The following is a 21694-nucleotide window of genomic DNA, read 5'->3' as shown; positions in this document are numbered from 1 at the left end:
ATATTGTATTTAGCAATTAATTAAATAACTGAATGAATTACACGGCACTATAAAATTTCATGAGCATAAGTGCCATTTGTGTTTTTGTTTGGGGGAGGGTTATTTTACTTTTTTTGGTGGGAGGGGATCCGGTCGTGGGGCCTGAACTCTGGGCCTGGGCGCTGTCCCTCAGCTCTTCAGCTCAAGGCTAGCACCCTACCACTTGAGCCACAGCGCCACTTCTGACTTTTTTTTTCTTTTTGCTTATATGGTGCTGAGGAATCGAACCCAGGGCCTCATGCATGCAAGGCAAGCGCTCTACCACTGAGCCACCTTCCCAGCCCCAACTTTTTTTTTAACTGGCTAATATGTGTCCAGCTCCCAACAGTGCCTGAGCCATAGAGGGGATTTTGTAAATATTGTAAACTTTGAAGTACTTAATCTGGGCACTAGAAGTGACTGGCTCTTGTGAGATTTCATCACACAGCAAAAATTATTTTATACAAATATCATCTTTGATGTAAAAGCTTGAGTAGCTCCTGACTATTCAAAACTGTGTCTTAAGTTGCAGCTTTTGGATCACCTCTATAATCCCCCATTCCATGCTGTATTCCATATACTCATTGTGATTTTCTTCCTCTTTGAGCTCTCAACTCCATGAATTCAGACTTTTGCTTCTTTTATATTTCTGATCATGCAACACAAATGCATTGATCTCCACATGACAAATATCTGTGAAGTTGCCAGGAATATAGATAAAGTCCATCTGCTACCATTGACCTGACAGGAGTTAAACTTCGTCCAGAAGAGAAGTACCATATGAAATAGAACATTATAATGAAGCAATTTAAATTATAACAAGGGGAAAATAGTAAGGCAGTTCAGGTGAGATCTTTCCTATGCTCGGAAGTGTTTCTCATGTTCCCCCCTTCTTTCCAATAGCTATAAATAGTTTACATGACTTTTCAGATCTAGGAAAAATCTTCCTTCTGCATTAAGTTTTTCTAAATGTTTGCTATTTGCACTCCATGTTAAAGTAACCCCTCACTGTATTTGTTTATTTTTATTTTAATATGTATTTTATTGTGAAGATACTGTACAGAGGGGTTACAGTTACATGAGCAAGGTAATGATGCTCCATTTCCTATGGAGCATTGTTACCCCCTCCTTTGTTTTCCCCTACCATCCCTTTGTATTTGTGATCATCATCCCCTAGATTGAATAGCTATAGTTTAGCAAGCATGTCCTTCCTGTTTCTGTGCTGTCACACAGATCCCATGTGAGGTGAGCTTATCAAATGGAAACACCTAAGACATCACAACAGTCCCTGCCCAAGCCTTCACCTCCTCACATGATTCATTTCCTCAAGGATCGCAGTGTCATTTCTTGTACTACTCTTACAGTGTTGTGGTTGTGGTTGGTTGTTCCGGAAACCATTGTGTGGTTGAAAAGTTCCTCTTCTATTTAACTTCTCTCTTTTCAATACAGAATGAGGAACTGATGGGTCCACTAGAAGGACTGTGACTTCTAGCCAGACAAGTATTTGTTCATTGTGGAAATTTGCTTACTGTTAACTCACTTCTGATCGTCAGAAACATGCTTATTATTCTATGAGCTGTTCAGAGTCCACTTTCTTCTGGATTCCCAATAAACAATTTAGAAATCATTATAAACTTTGTTCTTCCAGGATTGATTTTGTAGCTTTAAAATGACTTTGTGTGAGCCAAGTGCTAGGGGCTATACCTGTAATAGAACCTACTCAGGAGGCTGAGATCCGAGGCTGCAATTCCAAGTCAGTCTGGACAGAAAAGTCCATGACATTTTTGTCTCCAATGAACCACAGAAATGATGGAAGTGGAAGGTGTGGCTCAAGTGATAACGTACCATCCCTGAACAAATAAATAAGGGACAGTGCCCAGGCTCCGAGCTAAAGATCTCATTATATATGTGTGTATGTGTGTATATTTATGTACATGTATATATATATATATATATATATGTATACACATGTAAATATATGCATGCATGTGAATACATAGACACTATTCATGTATATTGTATATGTGTGCATATATGTATATTACATGTATATATATGTGTATATATATATATATATATATATATATATATACACACACATCAAGTATCTTAGAGACATATACTGAACAGTGTAAAGACAATTTCCTAACATGAAAAACAGAGATTGAATCAGTCACTACAAGTTAAAATGAACATTCTTTTCCAACTTAACAATTCCAGTCAGTTCATAAGATACATGTATGCACTCTTACCATGTGAATTACTTTTATTCCTAAAATGCTGACAGCTCTGAAATAGCTATGAAAATTGCCTCACAGAGAACTCTTGAAAACGATGTTTACAAGTTTAATAATACTATCTGATTTCTCACCTTGATAAGTATGTGTTTCCGGTTCACCGCTTAATTGTAGTAATCCATTTATGAGACAGAACCACATTACCCTTTAGCACTGAGACTATTCCAAGCCAGGTCTTGGTGCAGGGCTCCTGTGTGGAATTAAAAGGAGAGGTTTTGAAATGAACAGATTTAGATTGACAATGGAAAAAAGAGATCTAGTTTCACATCCCATTTGGAGCCTAGCAAGTGGCCTGCCATTGACAGTTACTTAAGCTTTAAACATTTTTGTTTCCTCATCTACAAAATGGAGATAAGAGCATTACAGACTTTATAAGTTTTAAACAAAAATCATTAAAATAAAAGGTTGCATGCCACATGCGTAGTTTTGTATAATTTTTTTTATAGCATCTGCTCTTGGCTGGTGAGAGTTGTTTAGTCTGAATCAATAAGACCTTTATTCAACTGCTGGGAAACTTGAGTTTCAGCTTTGTGCTGTGCTATGTAGGTAGAATATCTATCTGTCTCTTAGCTCTTCTGTCTGTGAAACTAGACTATGTTCACTCGGATCTACCTACTTCACAGGGATGTTAGAACAGCCAACAAATGAGGAGGAAAATACTTTGAGCTGTTGAAATAAAAGGTGTCATCAGAATCATATAGAGTTCTGCAGACATTCTAAACTCAATTTAAAACAAAGGCGATGTGCATTTATTATACGAATATAGGCCTTGGTGGGTTTATGCATTGTGATGACCCAAGGGTATCAAAATCCGTAGCTGTGACAAGTGTCCAGAAGCCTTGCTTATCCGAACAGGACAAATTACACTGAGCAAATAAATTCCCTGCGTTGATAGTAAGTCCTCTAGTGCTGTTCTGAAGAGACATAGCCCCTGTGACAGAGTTGCAAATGTTCCTCTGAAGGTAACTGTTGTATTTCAACATACATGCCCAAGGAACTGAAAGAAGTAAAACTTTTAAGTGCACAAGAACCTAAAATTAACTATGTGAAATATAAGAAATGGTACATACAAGTCTGTAAAACACTCACAGAATGTCAAAGACCTGAAGGCCTTAGAGAGTACTTTTTCATGTTTGGCTATGCAGGAATTGTTGATGTTTAAAAGAAAAACAGTGGTTTGTTGTTTTTTGATAAGTCAGTATTCAACATAGATTTGTGTCATAGATGATATTTTGATTTCTTCTACATTTCGTTGCTACAGTATAATAAAATTAGTACCAGGGAATGGGTACTTGTAAGAGGAAGGGTGGGGGTCAAAGGGAGAAGAGTAGATGAATGAAGGGGCAAGGGAGAGAATGCAGTCAAGAATTTATTGTATAAACCACAAAATTAAGAAAAATAAGGGAAGCGGTGGGCTGAAGGGGGGGTGAAAAATGTTGAAGGGATGACACAGATCAAGATGCGTTGGCTATATAAACTTTTGTTAAATGGCAAAAAAGTCAAAACATACCCTAAAATATTATGAAAAGCAAGGGAAGGAGTGGATTGGGAAGGATGGATGAGAATATTGAAAGGAGTGCCATTGATTAAGATACATTCCTATACTGCTATGTTGAATGGCAACTCCTTTGTACAACTACTTATAGATAATTAAAATATTCAAAAAGTAAAGAAGAGAGAGGGAAAAGGTGGGAAGGGCAGGGATGGGTGATAATGCTGAAAGGGCGATATAGATCAAGATACGTTGCAACAGGCCCAAAGAAACACAGGTCCCATGCTTTCCCTTATTTGCAATAACTAGTATATGTCTGAGACAAGCAGAAACGGTCAGATAAGTTGATGTTAGGTGAAATGAACCCCAAGATCAGGACTCAAATGGTTTTTCTTTCTTGCTATTGTTTTTAACATATTTATAATATATTTCTTTGTTGCTTTGTATGTCCCTCTCCCACGGTAAAACCCCTGCTTTCACTATATTTGATGTTGGTATAATTTATGGAGGGGAAGGGGGAGAAAACAATTGTTTAACTAGGGATACAGGTGGACCCATTGCAACAATGAGATGTACAAAATGTTATGTCAAAAAACGAACTTACAACTTTGGCATGGGGGAGAAGGGGGAGGGAAGACAGAGGTGGAGGGAGATGAGAAGGGATGGGAAGGGGAAACAAAGGAGGAGGCAACAATGCTTGATAAGAAATGTACTCATTACCTTGCTCATGTAATTGTAACCCCTCTGTACGGTATTTTCACAATAGAAAAAGAAAAATGAAATGAATTACAAAGAAAGAAAAAATAAACTGCTTCATTAAATGGTACAACTACTTAAAACTAATAATAAATGTAGAATAAAAGAAAAAGAAAGCACTCTAAAAATAAAATATAGTAATACAGCCAACTGTTGAATCTGAAAGATCTAAAATAGAACTCTAGTCATTTTTCTAGGATGAAATGCAGTTTTATCATTTAAACATCAATTAGGTCAGGTGAAATTATAACATAGAACCAGAAACAAATTATTCCATCTTGCTGAGTATAAATGCCTCACACTTATAATCCTATCTACTCAGGAGATTAAGATCTAAGTATTACAGTTCAAAATCAGTCTGGGCAAGAAAGTCTCTGAGACTCTTATCTCTAATTAAGAAGCAAAAAAATAAATAAAAAAGCAGAAAACAGAGCAGATCTGTGGCTCAAATGGTAGAGGTCTAGTGTGAACAAAAAAGCTCAAGGACAGAGTGCTCAGACCTTGAGTTTAAATTCAAGAATGGCAAAACAAACACAAATGTTTATATCTTGATAAAGTACATAATATATATTTTTTCAAATTTTAGGTGTAAATAATACTCAATTGTGAAACAGACTAAAGTCAAAGAAAGACAAAGCTATTTGAAAATGACGGGTGCAGCTGGCTCACGCGTGTAATCCTAGATACTCAGGAGGCTGAGATCTGAAGACCATGGTTCAAAGCCAGCCTGGGCAGGAAAGTCTGTGAGACTCTTATCTTCAACAAACCACCAAAAAAACAGAAGTGGCTCTGTAGCTCAAGTGGTAGAGAGCTCACCTTGAGCTGAAAAGCTCAGGGACAGTGCCCAAGGCCAGAGTTCAAGCCCCATAATGGACACACACACACACACACACACAATTGAAAATGATTGCTATGGCTAGCCTATAGCATGACCAAGACTGACCAAATCAGAGATCTAAGTTGGAGCCTCTTCTATCAGGTAGAGTAACTTGGTTGCAAGACTAATATATTCACAGTATAACTGAAAAAAATAACTATTTTCTAAAGCAGTTGCTCAAATTTTCCTTCTCATTATTATTTCAAAATTTGAACTCGGCTTCACTATTAACCTAAGACCTGAGGGATTTGAATGGTGGATCCTCAGACAGGTAGCCTCAGTTTTTGAATTCGTGGCTTGGAATTTTAATTTCTTACTTTGTGTGTGTGTATGCAGAAAAGTTAACAACATTCATTTCATGTGCTCCTTGAAGAAACATTGTCCACATACTCAACCAAAACTGGTTTGTGTAAAGAGCAGTAGAGATACTTGAAATCTTTGTGCAAGATGAGATGTTGAGCATAAAGTATCTAAATGTCAAACACTTTCTTCTCCTTCTAGGACTGCACGAAAATTGAGAATTTTCATAATGTCATCACTGAAGGTATAAACTTGAGCTTTCTCATCCCCTTCATTTCAAACAATGGGAATTACACATGTGTTGTTACTTATCCAGAAAATGGACGCATCTTTCATCTTACTCGGACTCTGATTGTAAAGGTGGTAGGTAAGCAGAATTCATCATTTGCACATTCATACCCAAATGAACCAGTCTTGTTACGGCACTTTGTTTCTTATATACAAGCATGTCAACTGTATGAGACCTCCACCAGCCCCATGACCTCTAGCTATTCCATGTTCAATAACTGGTTGCCTGGTTTCATATGTGAATGAATGAAGAAAAGACTGTTAGGGAAGACCCAGTGAATGATGTAAATATTATTGTCAGAAAAGTGTGTTAGCCAGGCATAATGGAACATGCTACCTTTCATCCCAACTTTGAGAGTCTGAGATAGGAAAATGGTGAGCTCAAGGCCAGCCTGGATTACATGTGAAGTTTAGGCCAGCTCAAGCTACATAGTGAGATGTTGGGCACTATACCGATCACTTGTTGTTTTCCAGTTTACATTCAAATAGTAAAGGTCCTTAGAAGTGCTGCAATACAGAAAGGTATTTTTTTTTCTTTCAACTATTACACAGAGCAGTAATCACATGGATGAGCTTTCAACATTCCTCAGGTCTACTTATGGGATGGCCTTGATACTCTTATTTAAATATCTATGTATTTATTCATTTATTTATTACTTATTTGGCCAGGTCTCAGAGTAGGCACAGAGCATTTTGAGGAGAAATATTTAGGTAACAATCACAACAAATGACTACAGAGTATAAATTGAAAATATCATGACTTATTTTTCAATTAGAACAACTTTACATCTACATCTACTCCCCAACACACACACACACACACACACACACACACACACACACACACACACACACGGACTACACAGGAAAAGCATATAATAGTTTAGTATAGTATAGTATAACGTATAGTATAAATATAGTAAGTATAGTAAGTCAATCTCATATAAGCTTTGAAAATCATGAACTTTGGTCAAACAATCCAAGTAATCTCTGCTTGAAACATGGGAAAGACTCAACATGTTTTGTTTGTTTCTTGGCAGAGGAAAAAAAAACTTGCTTTTTTTGTACTTAACAACACTTCTGTCACCAAATGTGTGAATTTTCCACACTAAGCAATTCTCCATTTCTCTGCAAATACCATCTGTGTGTTGTACAGTTTAATTCATTTGGATACTAACCACCGGAAATGAACACAGACCCCACCAACTAAGGGCTCATTTCTATAAGACTGTCCCTACTCTTCCTTCAGATGCTATTTGCAAGCAACTGCCTGGTTGTCCATGCCCCTGCCCCTCTTTGTTTTAAAATCACAGCTGCCCATCACTTCCTCTCACTTACATTAGCTTCTAAAACTCAAGGAATCACCTTACTTACATTTACTAATTTCTTACAAGAAATTCAAGGGACCAGCATGTAAAGGCCAGGTGGAGAAGCATTGTAGATGAGGGATCCTTGTTACATAACATTAGAGTACACTACCCATGGTCTGTCCTCATAGCTGGATGATATGTTTACCAACCCCAAAGCTCTTCACACCTCACTGTTCAGGATATTCATTGAAGTACAATCACCTAGTGGTTCATTGAACCATTTATATCAGTGATTAATCTAGTCTCCTCCCTCTTATTTCACCTCCCTGGAAGAGATGGGTTGGGACTGAACATCCCAGACCTTCCATTAGGCCTTGATCTTTCTGATTCAAATCCAGAAGACTTCACTCTGAAGTCATCTAGGGAGCCGCAACCAATATTCATCTGGTTATCATGTAAAGAGACATTCTTAACTCTTTCAGTTTCTAGGGTCTTAGAAACGCTTAGGTCAGACACTGGGGGCTTAGACAAAAGATGTTCATATTACCCATGATAGTCAGGAAATTAAAGGAGATTTCAGGAGGTCTGTGTCAGCCCTTTGTTAAAGAAGCCAAAATGGTTTTTACATTATGTGACCCTTTGCTTGTTTTAAATGAATAAAGTGTAGTAAGTGAGTATAGTTTAGAATATGATCTTTCTCAAGAGTTGACAGATTGTGCCTGGAAGTTGGGCAAGGCTTCTCAGGAGATTGTTTTTAATGTCACTTTCTTTTTTTGTTTGTTTTTCAATCTTCTACCACAGGCTCTCCAAAAGATGCAGTGCCTCCTCAGATCTATTCGCCCAATGATCGTGTGGTATATGAGAAAGAACCAGGTAATGATAACTGTGCATCTAAATTTCAATTAGATTATCTTAAATACAAAAAATTCAATGTCAGTTAAGTCAGTACAGTACAGTAAATGCAGTCACACACATAAACACACACACACACACATACACACACACGCACGCGCGCACGCATGCGTGCACACACAAATTTAAGCTGAAATATCAGAAACCAAGGCATCTGGGGATCATCTACATCATCCATCTTGAGGACAACTAAAGGAGCCTCTGCTTTGCGCAGAACCTTCTCAGTTTTTCCTCTGCTGGTTAATGATTGCTTTATAAAAGGCTTTGGTTTATTGGAGCTGCAACATGAGCACAAGACAGACTCTAAACTTTTGATCTGCTGTGCAGAAGCAAAGGGTGGGAGGAGGCAAGGCTGTATCATGGATAGAAATAGATAAAGCCAATGCACCTGGATTCAGAGCACTTACAAAGGCTAGTGTGCCTCTTTTGTTTCAAGCTAAACCAAAATCATTTATAACTGATCAAATAGCAGGTCACTTAGTGATTTTTTTTTACTCAAGCCTCCCAAAATTAATTGAATAGAACAATGTAGAAAAATGTAAAATTTTCTACTCATATCATTTACAATAAAGCCATTTCAGGCACAACAAGAGATGTAAAAGAAATTTGTCTTAACATAGAGCTCTGCTTTCTGTTTCCTTTCCGTTGTCAGTTGTGGGGCTTGGACTTAGGGCCTGGGTACTGTTCCTGAGCTTGTTCACTCAAGGCTAGCATTGTACCACCTTGACATACAGTACCACTTCCAGTTTTCCAGTGGAGCTAAGAGTTTCATGGACTTTCATGCCCTGTCTGGCTTCAAGTCTTGCTCTTCATACCTCAGCCTCCTGAGTAGCTAGGATTACAGGTGTGAGCCACTGGTGATCAGAGACATCTGTTTCAAGTGGTCAACATAGGTAGAGAATGACCATCAAAAAGAAAACATATAGATCATTTTTCAAATATGATTTGTCTAGCAACAAGTAGTAAACACAGGAAGGGGGTTCTGTCAACCCAGGTCAAATTGCCTAGGATTAGCTCTGATTTTACAATATAAATATACAAGTTCTCCCCACTGTCAGTAACCTTGCTAATCACAGAAATATGTCCAATCTACTTATACTTCAAAAATATTCCTGAATTTGTGTTTATTTCATTATCTTTAATGAAATATTGCTATAGAAACCTGGAGGGCAAGGCCAAGGTGCCATGCATTGGAATGGAATTTAACCACTAGTTAGATAAACCTAAGCTTAAATCAGAAGGACAACAGAATTTGTCCTCCAAAATTAAACATGTCTGGGGAGCAAACACAGTCAATATTAATAGCTAACCAGGAAACAGGCACAAAACAAAATTGTTCTGGGCAAACTGGGATAGAAGGTTCAGTCTAGGTCAATTTCTTAGCTACTACTTATTAATAATTTGACCTAGAAATGTTCGCTACTATCCAGAAGCTAGAGGTTTTGCCTCTGTGGAACATGAATTTTAAAAGCACCTCATCCTGTTTGATTAAAATTAAATGAGAATATTAATAGGTATCAATATTTAGCACCATCGCTTGTACAAAGTTCTGAGTGAGTGTGTTGGGTTGCTCTCGTTGCTGTTGGCTCTGTGTGAAGGTCTCCCTTACTGCATTATCCGTCTCTAAAGAACAGCTAAAATTTCTATTTATAAACTATGTCCTTTTCTTAATTTTTCATTTAGGACTTTTAGATTTCTTGTGTGCATGCATGTGTGTGTGCATGCGTGTGTGCGTGTGCATATGTGTGTGTGTACGCACACGTGTGCATATCCTAGGGCTAGAACTCAGTGTCTGGGCATTGAACTTGAGCTCATTTGATCAAGGCTAGCACTCTACTATTTGATCCACAACTCAAATTTAGCATTTTTGGTGGTCGTTTGAAGATGAGTCTCAAGGACTTTTCTGCCGGTGGCTGGCTCTGAACTGTGATCCTCAGATTTCAGCATTTGAGATGCTAAGATTATAGTTATAAGCTACAGGCCCCTGGTAGTTCTTTAATATATGTGTATGTGTGTGTATATATATATGTATACACACACATATGCATCTGTTAATTGTATAAAGAGTATTTCATTATGACATGCTCATATAAGCATAAAATATATACTAATCAAACAGTCTCTTAAAATTCTCCATCCTCCCCTGAAGTCCTTAAAAAATAAGTTCTATTGTGCTATTTTCATAAATGTACTTAAAATACTTAACCATATCCACTCTCATTCAACCCTCTACATTGGGTCTTCCAATACCTACTGGTGCCTATCCTCCAACAGAGCCTGTTTTACGTTCACTGATTTGTTTTTTCACTTTTTTTTTGTCAGTCATGAACTCTGGGCCTGGGCACTGTCCCTCAGCTCTTCAGGTCAAAGCTAGTGCATTACCACTTCAGCCACAGCACCACTTCTGGTTTTTTCTGCATATGTGGTATTGAGGAATCGAACCCAGGGCCTCATGCATGCAACACAAGCACTCTACCACTGAGCCACCTTCCCAGCCTGTTTTTTTTTCACTTTTTTTAAAAACTGTATCTTAATTGTACAAAAGGAGTGATGCTATGGTATTTCACATGTGGGTATATTATAATTTAACCAGGTTAAACTCTTCTCTTTCTCTTTTTCCTATCTCCTAACATCTTATCCTTTAACAGATTTCAGTGAGATTCCTAACTGCCATCTTCATACATCAACATAATGTATCCCAGTATTACTCATCTTACTTAATTCTCTTTCCCTCTCCTTACTGTCCCTGCCTCCCAAACACTTCTTTGGTTCATTCATTCATTCATTCATTCATGTTCTCTCCATATACACATGCATACACACACTCACACATACAAGCCTGAACATCTATATTTTAGGTCTATATTCCTCAAATGAGAGAAATCATGTGATAGTTGGATTTTTGAACCTGGTTTGTTTCATTCAATCTCATGATTCCAAATTCCATCCATTTTTCTGCAAATGACATTTTATGTTTTTCATTCTGTCTACCAATGTTTCATGCTATTTCCATACCATATATCCTTTTTTATTGTTTCTTTCGAATAGTTTAGTAGAAGGGTTTTGATTTAGCTTGTTAGTTTATGTGTACAATGCCTTTTAATAAATGTCATCCCTTCCATCACTCTGCCCACGTGATTCAGTCTCTCTGAACCTGGCTTACTCCACTCAACATGATTTTTTCTAGATCCATTCCCTTCCTTCAAATGACTTGATATTATTCTTCTCAATGCATGAATACAATTCTATTGTGTATATATACACACCATTTTCTTGACCCCTTCACCAATGGTAGGGCATCTGGGATGTTTCTGTGATTTGACTATTGTGAATAGCAGTACAATAAGTAGGAGTCTTCCTTGTATCTTAACTTACAATCTTTTGGATAAATGCCCTCAAATGGTTGCTGGATTCTAGGATAATTCTATAATCCAGCAATACTATTCCTGGGCATATATAAAGTGGTTACACTAGTGGGAGTTATTGAATGTGTTACAAAAGCTTGTTTCAAGATGAAGGTGCCTAGCTGTTTCTCTGAGTAATATCATTATTGCATTTTCTTAGACCAAACCCACAAGATGGGGGATATTTCCTCAGCCACAAGGAGTGGCTGCAGAAATGTTTAATCAATATCTTCTAAAATATCGGTCAAATATATTTATATTGACTAACATGGAACAGAACTTGAGAGCTGTATCATTAGAAAAAATACTATCAGAGCCTTTTTTCAACAAATTCTGACATTTTAGAGCATATGGACTATATTAAAATTGGTCATTCTAATAATTTCATGTAAAATTGTTGGCCTTTTTTTCTTCACTTTATTGTTTTGTGTATTTTATTGTGGGATGAACTATGGCACACATTGTCTTTTGGTAGATGACTAGGGAAATAGACCAATATAGACATATGAAATGTGTTTCATTCAATGTAATGTTTCATTCAATATAAACACATGAAAGTTAAAAGTTGGTGTGTAACTTCATCTTTTAACTTGTTTATTTTTTTATGGTTTGCTATTAGGAGAGGAGCTGTTGATCCCCTGTCAAGTCTATTTTAGTTTTATAAAGGACTCCCACAATGAGATTTGGTGGACCATCGATGGGAAAAAGCCTGATGACGTCACTATTGACATAACCATTAATGAAAGGTATTACATGAGCATATGCATGCCAGGGGGATTATACTTTCTTCCTCAGGTTAATGTCCTTTGATGAGTACTAACCAATGAGTATCACAAATTGAATTTAGTGTAAGACTTTGAGTTTAAGCCTTTATACTGATGCAGTATGGTACAAACAAATAATTAATGAAGGCAACATAGTAGTTTGGACCTATTAATTCTAGATACTTAGGAGACTGAGATCGTAACTGGATGCCAGCTGAACAAAAGTTTGCTAGACCCCTTCTCAGCCAACAAATGGGTATCGTAGCCTGTGTCTGTCATCCCAGATATGTGGGCAACTGAAAAAGTGATGATCATGATTACAGATCAGTGTGGGGGTGCGGATGTACATGAGGCTTCATCTCAACAGAAGAGGTAGGATATGGGGTGGTAGGAATCTATCATCACAGCTATAGTAGCAATTGTAAAATTGGAGAATCATGGTCCAGTTATAGACTAGACAAAAGTGAGATCCTATTTTAAATAACCAGTGCAAAATTAGCTGAAGGCATGGCTTGGAAACAGAATACCTGTCCTGTGTACAAATTACAATACTATCCCCCCTAAAAAAAGAGTTGAATGAAAAAGGTAATATTCATCGGTTTACACACAGGAAATGTGCCATATTCTTTTAAACCCAGCAAGTCTTTCCATATGTTGCTAATGTTCACTTGGAAGTAGATGGAATATGTATCCTACAAGAATGAAAAGGCTACAATGTAAGGTTAGACAGGGATACATGGAACTAGCTGTTTTCTCTTTCCCAGCCCTTCAGTATATGCCTCTGTGTTTGTACCTTAGATAATTATGGTTAGTTCTTTTATGGATGTAAATATTCATTTCCTCTTGTCTTCCTTCTGAAATATTTGATCATTTTTCTTAAAATATTGGTCAAATACATCAATGTTCACTAAAATTTATTTTAAAAATGTATGGGAAATAACATAAGCTCACTATTCAAGTAATTACATGGTATTCTGTGCTTAAATCAGCCTGATTTTGTAGGGAAGCTGACGAAGCAGAAAGAATGGGTGTTGCAAGCCAGATGATTTCTCTGTAAATGAAGTATACAAGGCCAAAGGACAACTAGCTCACTGCTGCAGGGAATGTAATCAACAATGATGAACTATGTGACTGTTTTATCACCCATGTGCAAATAGGCTTAATGCTACTTGAAGTCAAAAGGCACTTCTTTCCTGAGTTCAGGCGTTTTTGCAGAAATTATAAAATGTCTACTTCGGGTAGATTTTATAGGCATAACAATGAAAGAACAGACATTTGAATATAATGTGATAAATTCAGTGACTAGGAAGGATTGGATGTTACAGGAGTAATTAATAAGGGACTCAGTCAAATTTTGAAATTAAGCAATACTTTTCAGATGATGTAGCACAAAGATCAAGATTTGAAGGATGAGTAGAAATTGGGTGGATAAAGGAATATGGAAAGATTGTTTCTGGTAAATGAAGCATTAAAAGCAAAGGCCTGGAGATTAGAGAGACAGAGCATATTGAAGATACAAAAGGAGTGCTCTAAAATTGAAATTATTACTATTATTACTACCATTGCCTAATGGGTTGATAAAAGACATGACTGGAAACTCCAAGAAGAGTTATTAGTATTTCAGAAATTCTGAATTCATAATGATACTTACGAATGAACAAGAAGGAAATTGGGTTGTTTCCCCCTTGCTGTGATCGAAACACATTCTCAGTTCAAGAGAATGAGAGAGTTAAGCTGAGGGTAGACCAATGAGAGTCTTTAACCAAATTTTCATAAATAACAGTAACCTTGTTCCCAAGGAGAACATGGGCATTGTTCAACTATATATGAGAAAGGTCTTTTTCTCTTTGGGTAATGTGGTTCAAATAATAGTAAATCTTAATCTTAAACCTAAAACATGTGATCTTTGTCTCACTGAAGTTTGCATGTATTTCTTTTCATGAAGTTTTCTTGCTTCAAGCAGCCTCTTCTCTTTCTATATTAGAATTTAACTGTGGAAATTTCAGCCTCTTAGCCAAAATATTCTGCCTGTGTTCAGAATCTAAGGTTTTGTAATCACTGGAGGTCAGCAATCATTACTGTGGGATGGTACTAATAGCCTACATGAATATTTCCTAAGCCATCTTCTATGCTGATGCATTAAACCATTCAGTCCTCAGAATTTTTCATAAATTAATACATGTATTATATACTGTATGAGCATTATCATTTTCTTCTTTTACAAAACAGGAATGAAGATATGAAAATATTAGTTATTTTGCTCAAAGTACATAGTAGTAAGTGTTAAAAACCTGGACCCAAATTCAAATGGGTCTGGTCCCAGAAGATTCTTTCCATACTGGTTCAGCATCCAGCCTTAGAGGAGGCATGTTACTATGCAGATAAAGCTGTAAGAGAAGCCAGTATTGAGATTCTATCTGGCATTAAGGTAGTGTGGGGAGTTGATGGAAATGAGAGTTACCACCAAGCTTTGTTTCTATTCTAAACCACTACATTACAGGCAACCCTGCTTATCAGCATCCTGTCCATCTGCTCTCCCCTGAGTACCCTGCTTACTCGTGTGATACACACACAGGGCATGGCCTTGAGTCTCACTGATACTTTGATTTTCTTTTTTGGTACTTAGTGTAAGTTATTCTAAAACAGAAGATGAAACAAGAACTCAGATTTTGAGCATCAAGAAAGTTACTCTTGAGGATCTCAAGCGCAACTATGTCTGTCACGCAAGAAATGCCAAAGGAGAAGTTGACAGAGCAGCCAAGGTGAAGCAGAAAGGTAATGGATGTACTCAGCAGATGAATCTGTGAACCCCAAATGTGACCTTGTGGTTACATGTGGTGAATAGGAAAACAAAAAATTGAGAAGAGAGTTCCTGAACTTTGGCACAACAACCCTGGCACCATAGTAATGAGTCCAAGATAAATGAAAAATCTTCAGAACAGATTTTAATCTATGTAAAGATGCACTAAATACAATTTCTGATAGTACTGGTAGCTTAGTGCTCAAATGTTACTGAAATTTACATGATTATAGTAGGCATAATTTTACATCTGTATAACCATGAAAATTGAAAAATAAAGTATTCTAAGTTACAAAGGATATGACAAAACTCTCAGAATCATATATTATTGGTGAATTACAAAGGAGCTTTTACAAATCATTGACAGCACAGTTCAAGAATCCTAAAAATGACCATATCATATGACCTAATGCTTTTGGAATTTTTCCTTCCTACATAGCAGAAATAGAATTATGTATTTGTAACTATTCTTAGAAGAACTGATAATAATGCAATGTAAATAGAAACTCTCTAATTGTTTGCAAGAAGTTAAGTGGATCATAAGAATACGTATTCCCAGAAAAAGATATAATTTTTAAATTATCACTTTAAGCTTGATCTATCAATACTCATGCCATTTTATATTTTTCAGTCTGTTCTTAAATTCATTTTAATATTTCATTATCTTTAAATAATTGTATAGTAACAAAGTGGTTTATGAATTCAATGTGTCTTGATCAATGTCATTCTTTCAACATTCTTACCCATCCCTCCCAAACTATCCCTTTCCTCACTCAGATAGTTTTACAATGTACCACTGACCACAAGTGCTAAAATTATTTGAGATGTGATCTGAAATGTTCAATGAATTATATGTTAACATGACTAGATTTTTCTACAATAAATAAAATTTATCAAGTGCTCTTGTGTGAGCTGTTGCTCCTGAAACAGATTAAGATTCACTGTGGTTCTCTCCCCTAGAACAGAATCCCAGATAATCTCTTTGACAATGCTTTACAGTGGTTTGAAAGAAAGTAATGGTGTTATCCTACATGCCCTGATTAGTGTGCTCCAAAAGACCTGGATCCTGGTGTATTCTAGAGCTTATTTATGTTTAAAGTTAAAAAACCTCCCTCAAGATTTTCATGTTTTTCATGGGGCCTAAATCCATTTTTGTAAAGTTGATGACTAAGAAGTCTGTACCCAAGCTTTTCCTTACATAAAAATGAGAGAGAAAGGATCTAGCCTTAAAGTATCTATCACTCTGGAGAAGTCACAGTGAGTCTGTTCAGGATAAGCCATTACTTCTCTCCCCAGTGAAGCCTGAGTACATGCTGTTAGGTCCCTTTCACTGTTAATTTCTTGACATTAGCCCTGTGAAAGATCATTATGGCACCTCCACGCATTATTTGTACTATAGATTTGGCCTGTCAGCACCCTGTGCATCCTAACTCTATGAGCATGGGAACATCTGTAAATCTCTCTGGGCCTCAATTACTTCATCTTCATTAGGCAAAAATAGCATCAATGTCTCATTAGCTAAGTGGTCAGAACAGGTGCGGTTATAAATACATATGATATCAAATGCTAAAAAAAAAGTTAGTTCTTATTATTTTTACAAGGATTTTATCAGTGGATATTATTTGACAAGCACATTTAGAGTCAAAATAATGATGATCTAAGTCAACAAAATCAAGCTGATTTAGTTCAAGATCTCTTAGAGTCATTAATAAATGGTATTTCATAACTGCATCTTCAGAGGGTTGGATTGTTGTAGGTGGAATGTTTTCAAATATATTTGACTTCTAATTTCTTAAGGGTGTTCTGCAGTCTGTTCTGTTAATATGTTTATCTTGTTTTAGTTTGATAAGACTTTATCTTGTTTAACACAGTGTTAAATATGTTACAGCTACATGTCCTCCATTTTACTCTTCAGAAAATTTTTCTAGGCAATACATATTTCTCAATTTCTACACAAAAGCTGCCAAAATTTTGGTTGGTATTGTATTAATTTAACAGATAATTTGGGAGCAACTGAAGAAATAAAATATTGAGATTCGCTGAATCTCACTGATCTTTTCTGCTCATGGCTAGTGCTCAACTACTTGAGCAATAGGATTTGTCTGTCTGGACTTTCCTTGAACTGGGATCCTTAATCTTAGCTTTCTGAGTAGCTAGAATTACTGGTATAAACTACCAGTTGCTGGCTTAGTAACTTCTTGAAGTATTTGAGCATATAAGTCTTGAACACATAGTAGACAAATTTACTCTTTGAATTAACATTTTTTATTTTGGTAATTATCCATTGATAAACATAAAAGTGCAATTAATTGATTTTTGTGTATTGACCTGATATTTTGACCATACTAAATATAGTAATTAAATCAATGTAATAAAGTGTGTTTTTTTGTTTGTTTTGTTTTGCTTTCTGTTTTGGGTTGCTAAAATATATCTATATGCTTGAACTTGTCATCATAAGTGAATAGATCTTTATTTCTTCTTTTCCTAGTTTTATACCATTGATTATTTTTACTTCCTTTTGGCCTATGGTATAATGATCAATAGAAGTTACTACAACTGCTGTTTTGAATTGTTCCTAAATTTGAAGGGCAAGCATTCAGTTTTGTATATGTTAAGTAAGATGTTGTTTATAGGCTTTTCTGTAGATGAATTATATTTGTATTAGGAGCTAACATTCTATTTCTAGTGTGCTGAACCTTCTTTCTCCTCTTTGCCTCCTTTCCTTCTCCTTTCTTTTTCCCCTTTCTCCTTCTCTTCTTCCTTCCCTTACTCCCATCCTCCCTCTCCCCCCTTTCTTCTCTCCTTCTTTTCCTTATATTGAGTATGTTTTGTTGAATTCTTACTTCAGTATATTGAGAAAGCCTTGGCTTTTTCTTTTTCTCATCTGTCCTTGTGATGATTTATAGTAATTGTTTTAAAATGCTTATCCAATCGTGCATTCTTACACTAACCCACCATACCATCATAATATATTGACATAAAAAGTCAATATAAAAACTACTGCCAGACTGGATTTGCTAATACTATGTTACAGACTTCTGCTCACTTTAAGGGTTTTTCTCAGACCTTTCAATGTAAGGGATTCTGATTTATCATTTTCTTTTACTGTCAATTTTTGACTAATAGCAGAGTTGTGCTAGCCTCATGAAAGGAATTATTTTGCTCTAATCTGAAAGACTTGCAAAATTAGTATTTATTTCTGGGTCAGATCTTCATAAAATTACTTATTTAACTATCTAGGCTTGGTATTTTCTTTATTAGAGAGCTTTCAATTATATATTAAGTTTCTTCAGAGGTTTTTCAGATTTTCCATTTCTTTGTACGAGTTTTGGGAATCTTTTCTTCTAGGATTAAAAACATATTATGAACGTGATGTACAAAAGCGTACAGTTACATGATTCAGGTAATGAATGAATAGATTTCCTTTTGAACAGTGTTATCCCCTCCTTCATTATCTCCAAATTTTTCCTCTCATGAATTTCATCCCTCCCCCCATAATAGTACAGTGCATTTCCAACATAGTGTCTGGTGAGTTTCACTGCTGAATTGGTTCATCCTCTGTCCCACCATTTCTGTGTTTCCCTTCCCCTCCCCAAATCAGATAAACTTACATACAAGACAAAGGGCACACAAATTAAAAACAATGACCGAAAGGAATTAACCAAAGGAGAACAAAGAGAACCGCACACAGAATAATAGAAAAACTTTTCTCTGCCATTTCTTGGAGTTCATTTTGATAAGCATCATTTTATATGATCTTATGTAAATAGTTGTTGAAATCCTCTCCTAAGAATGTGTGAGTGTTCAGATTGTTGTTTAATTAATCATGTCCAGGTAATTATTTGCCTTTTACTTTCCACTGTGTTCCTTATATATTTATAGGCATATTCTAGTTATTACAAGGGAAGGAAACCATGCAGCCAATGTTTCTTTGTGTCTGGCTTACTTTGTTTAGTATAATTTTTCCAAGTCTTTCCATTTCCTCACAAATGTGGCAATGTCATTCTTTCTGATGGAAGCATAAAATTCCATTGTGCATATATACTACATTTTTTTTTGATCCATTCATCCACTGAGTGGCATCTGGGTTGATTCCATCTCTTGGCTATGGTAACCAATGCTGCAATGAACATGGACATGATGGTGGCTCTAGTGGTTAATTTGATACATACCCGAAGCGGGATTGTTGGGTCATAGGGAAGCTATATGTTTAATCTTTTGCGGAACCTCCATACTGCTTTCCAAAGTGGTTGACAAGTTTGCATTCTCATCAAGGTAGTAGTGTTCCTTTTGGCTACATCCCTGCCAGCATCTGTTATTGTTAGTTTTCTTGATAATGGTCATTCTAACTGGGGTGAGGTGGAATCTCAGTGTTTTGATTTATATCTCTTTTATGTCCAGAGAAATGGAATATCATCATGTGTCTATTGGCCATTCTTACTTCTTTTTTGGAGAAGTCTCTCTTTAAGTCTTTAGCTCATTTACTAATTGAGTTTTGTATCTTTGAGGATTTGTTTTGGGGAGGTTTAATTTATTGAGCTCTGAGTATATTTTAGATATGAGCCCCCTGTCTGATGCATAGCTAGTAAAAAAATTTCCCATCATGTGGACTATTTATCATGCTATATCCTTTGCCATTCAGAACTCTTCAGTTTGATGGAATTCCATTTATCCAGTCTTTCTTTGATTTGTTGTGATTCTGGATCTTTACTTAGGAAGTTTCAACATGTGTCTAGGAATCCTACTGTTTCCTCTATCCCTTCCTGTAATATTTGCAATGTCTCTGGTCTTACATTAAGGGTGTTGATCTATTTGGAGTTGATTCTGGTGCAGGGTGATATATAAAAATCTAACTTCAGTTTTCTACATGTATATAGCCAATTTTGCCAGGACCATTTGTTGAAGAGGCTGTCTTTCTTCCATGGTGTGTTTTGGGTTTTTTTGGATCTGGTAGTGAGGCCTGAACTCTGGGCCTGGGCACTGTTCCTCAGCTCTTCAGCTCAAGGCTAGCACTCTACCACTTGAGCCACAGCGCCACTTCCAGCTTTTTTATTTTTTCTGCTTATGTGGTGCTGAGAAATCGAACCCAGGGCCTCAGACATGCAAGGCAAGCACTCTACCACTGAGCCACCTTCCCAGCCCTCCATGCTGTGTTTTGAGCTCCCTTATCAGATATTAAGTTGTTATAAGTCTGTGGGTTCATTTCTGGATCTTCTATTTTATTCCATTGGTCCTTAGGCCTGTTCTGATGCCAATATCAAGCTTTTTATTTTTATGAGTATGGTTTGTAATAGAGTTTGAAGCTTGGAATTGATATTCGTCCTGTGCTGTTTTTCCTGCTAAGGATTGTTTTTGCTATTGTGGGTCTTGTATTATTCCATGTGAATTTTGGGGTTGTTTCTTCTATATCGCTGAAGAATGTTATTGGGATATTGATGGGTATTGCATTACATTTGTAGATCCTTTTGGGCAGTACTGCCATTTTCACAATGTTAATCCTTCCAAACATGGGAGGTTTCTCCACTTCTTTTAATCTGCTTTAACTTCCTTTTTAAGGTTTTTAAAGTTTACATCATTGAGGTCCTTTACCTCTTTGGTTAATTCTTAGATATGTTATTTTTTTTGAGGCTATTAAAAAAGGAGTTGCTTTCTTAATTTCAGCATTACTCTTCTCATTATTGGCTACAGAAAAGCTACTGATTTTTGTGGGTTAATTTTATACCATGTTACTTTGCCAGAGTTTCAGATCAACTCAAGTAACTTGGAAGAGAAATCTACATGGTTCTTTATGTCATCTGCAAAAAGGGAGAATTTTACTTCTTTTCTTGTTTGAATCCCCTTCATGCTTGTCTCTTGCCTTATTGCTCTAACAGGGAATTCCAATACTATATTGAAGAGGAGTGGAGAGAGCAGACATCTTGTCTCTCTCTTGATTTTAGAGGAAATGGTTTTAACTTTTCCCCCTTAAGTATAATGCTGGCTGTCGGTTGTCATACAGAGCTTTTATTATATTGAGGAATTTTCCATGGATTCTTACTTTCTCCAGAGCTTTCATCATAAAGGGGTATTGGATCTTGTCAAATGCTTTTTTTGTCTCTATTGAGATGATCATGTGATTCTTGTCTTTGCTCCTGTTGATGTGTTGAATTACATTAATTGACTTACATATATTGTACCAGTTTTGCATCCGTGGAATGAATCCCATTTCAACATAGTGTATGGTATTTTTGGCTAGTTGTTGAATTTGGTTGGCCAGAAAGCTTTGCATAGATATTCATCAAAGAGATGGGTCTATAGTTCTTTTTCTTTGATGAGTCTTTGCTTTGTGTGTTAAAACAGGTAGGAAATGTCTGTTATCTAGCACCTACCATTTCTGCAGCACACTTTGGTGTGGGCAGTACTGCCACATATCTGGAATCAGTAGCCTACCCAGTTTCTAAGTTCCTCTCTGAGCCCCACCTGAAATCACTCTCAGC

General features: G+C 36.4%; 1 protein-coding gene across 3 annotated transcripts in view; it reads left to right on the top strand.

The window, feature by feature from the left end:
* Nucleotides 1-21694, top strand: part of LOC122098975 (interleukin 1 receptor accessory protein) — a 131896-nt gene that overhangs the window by 90605 nt on the left and 19597 nt on the right. For all 3 annotated transcript variants that reach the window (XR_006145833.1, XM_042669546.1, XM_042669547.1), the window contains exons 5-8: nucleotides 5942-6107; nucleotides 8140-8211; nucleotides 12274-12400; nucleotides 15045-15193. Coding sequence is in view for 2 of the 3 variants with exons in the window: in XM_042669546.1 (XP_042525480.1) it covers nucleotides 5942-6107; nucleotides 8140-8211; nucleotides 12274-12400; nucleotides 15045-15193 (514 nt within the window). In the remaining variant the exon portion in view is untranslated. The remainder of the gene's footprint in view (nucleotides 1-5941; nucleotides 6108-8139; nucleotides 8212-12273; nucleotides 12401-15044; nucleotides 15194-21694) is intronic.

Source organism: Dipodomys spectabilis, unplaced genomic scaffold (assembly GCF_019054845.1).
Source record: "Dipodomys spectabilis isolate Male_0828 unplaced genomic scaffold, ASM1905484v1 ptg000017l, whole genome shotgun sequence".
In the NCBI taxonomy this organism is placed as follows: Eukaryota; Metazoa; Chordata; class Mammalia; order Rodentia; family Heteromyidae; genus Dipodomys; species Dipodomys spectabilis.
Note: the sequence above shows the minus strand (reverse complement) of the source record. Positions and strands in the feature narration are given on the sequence as shown.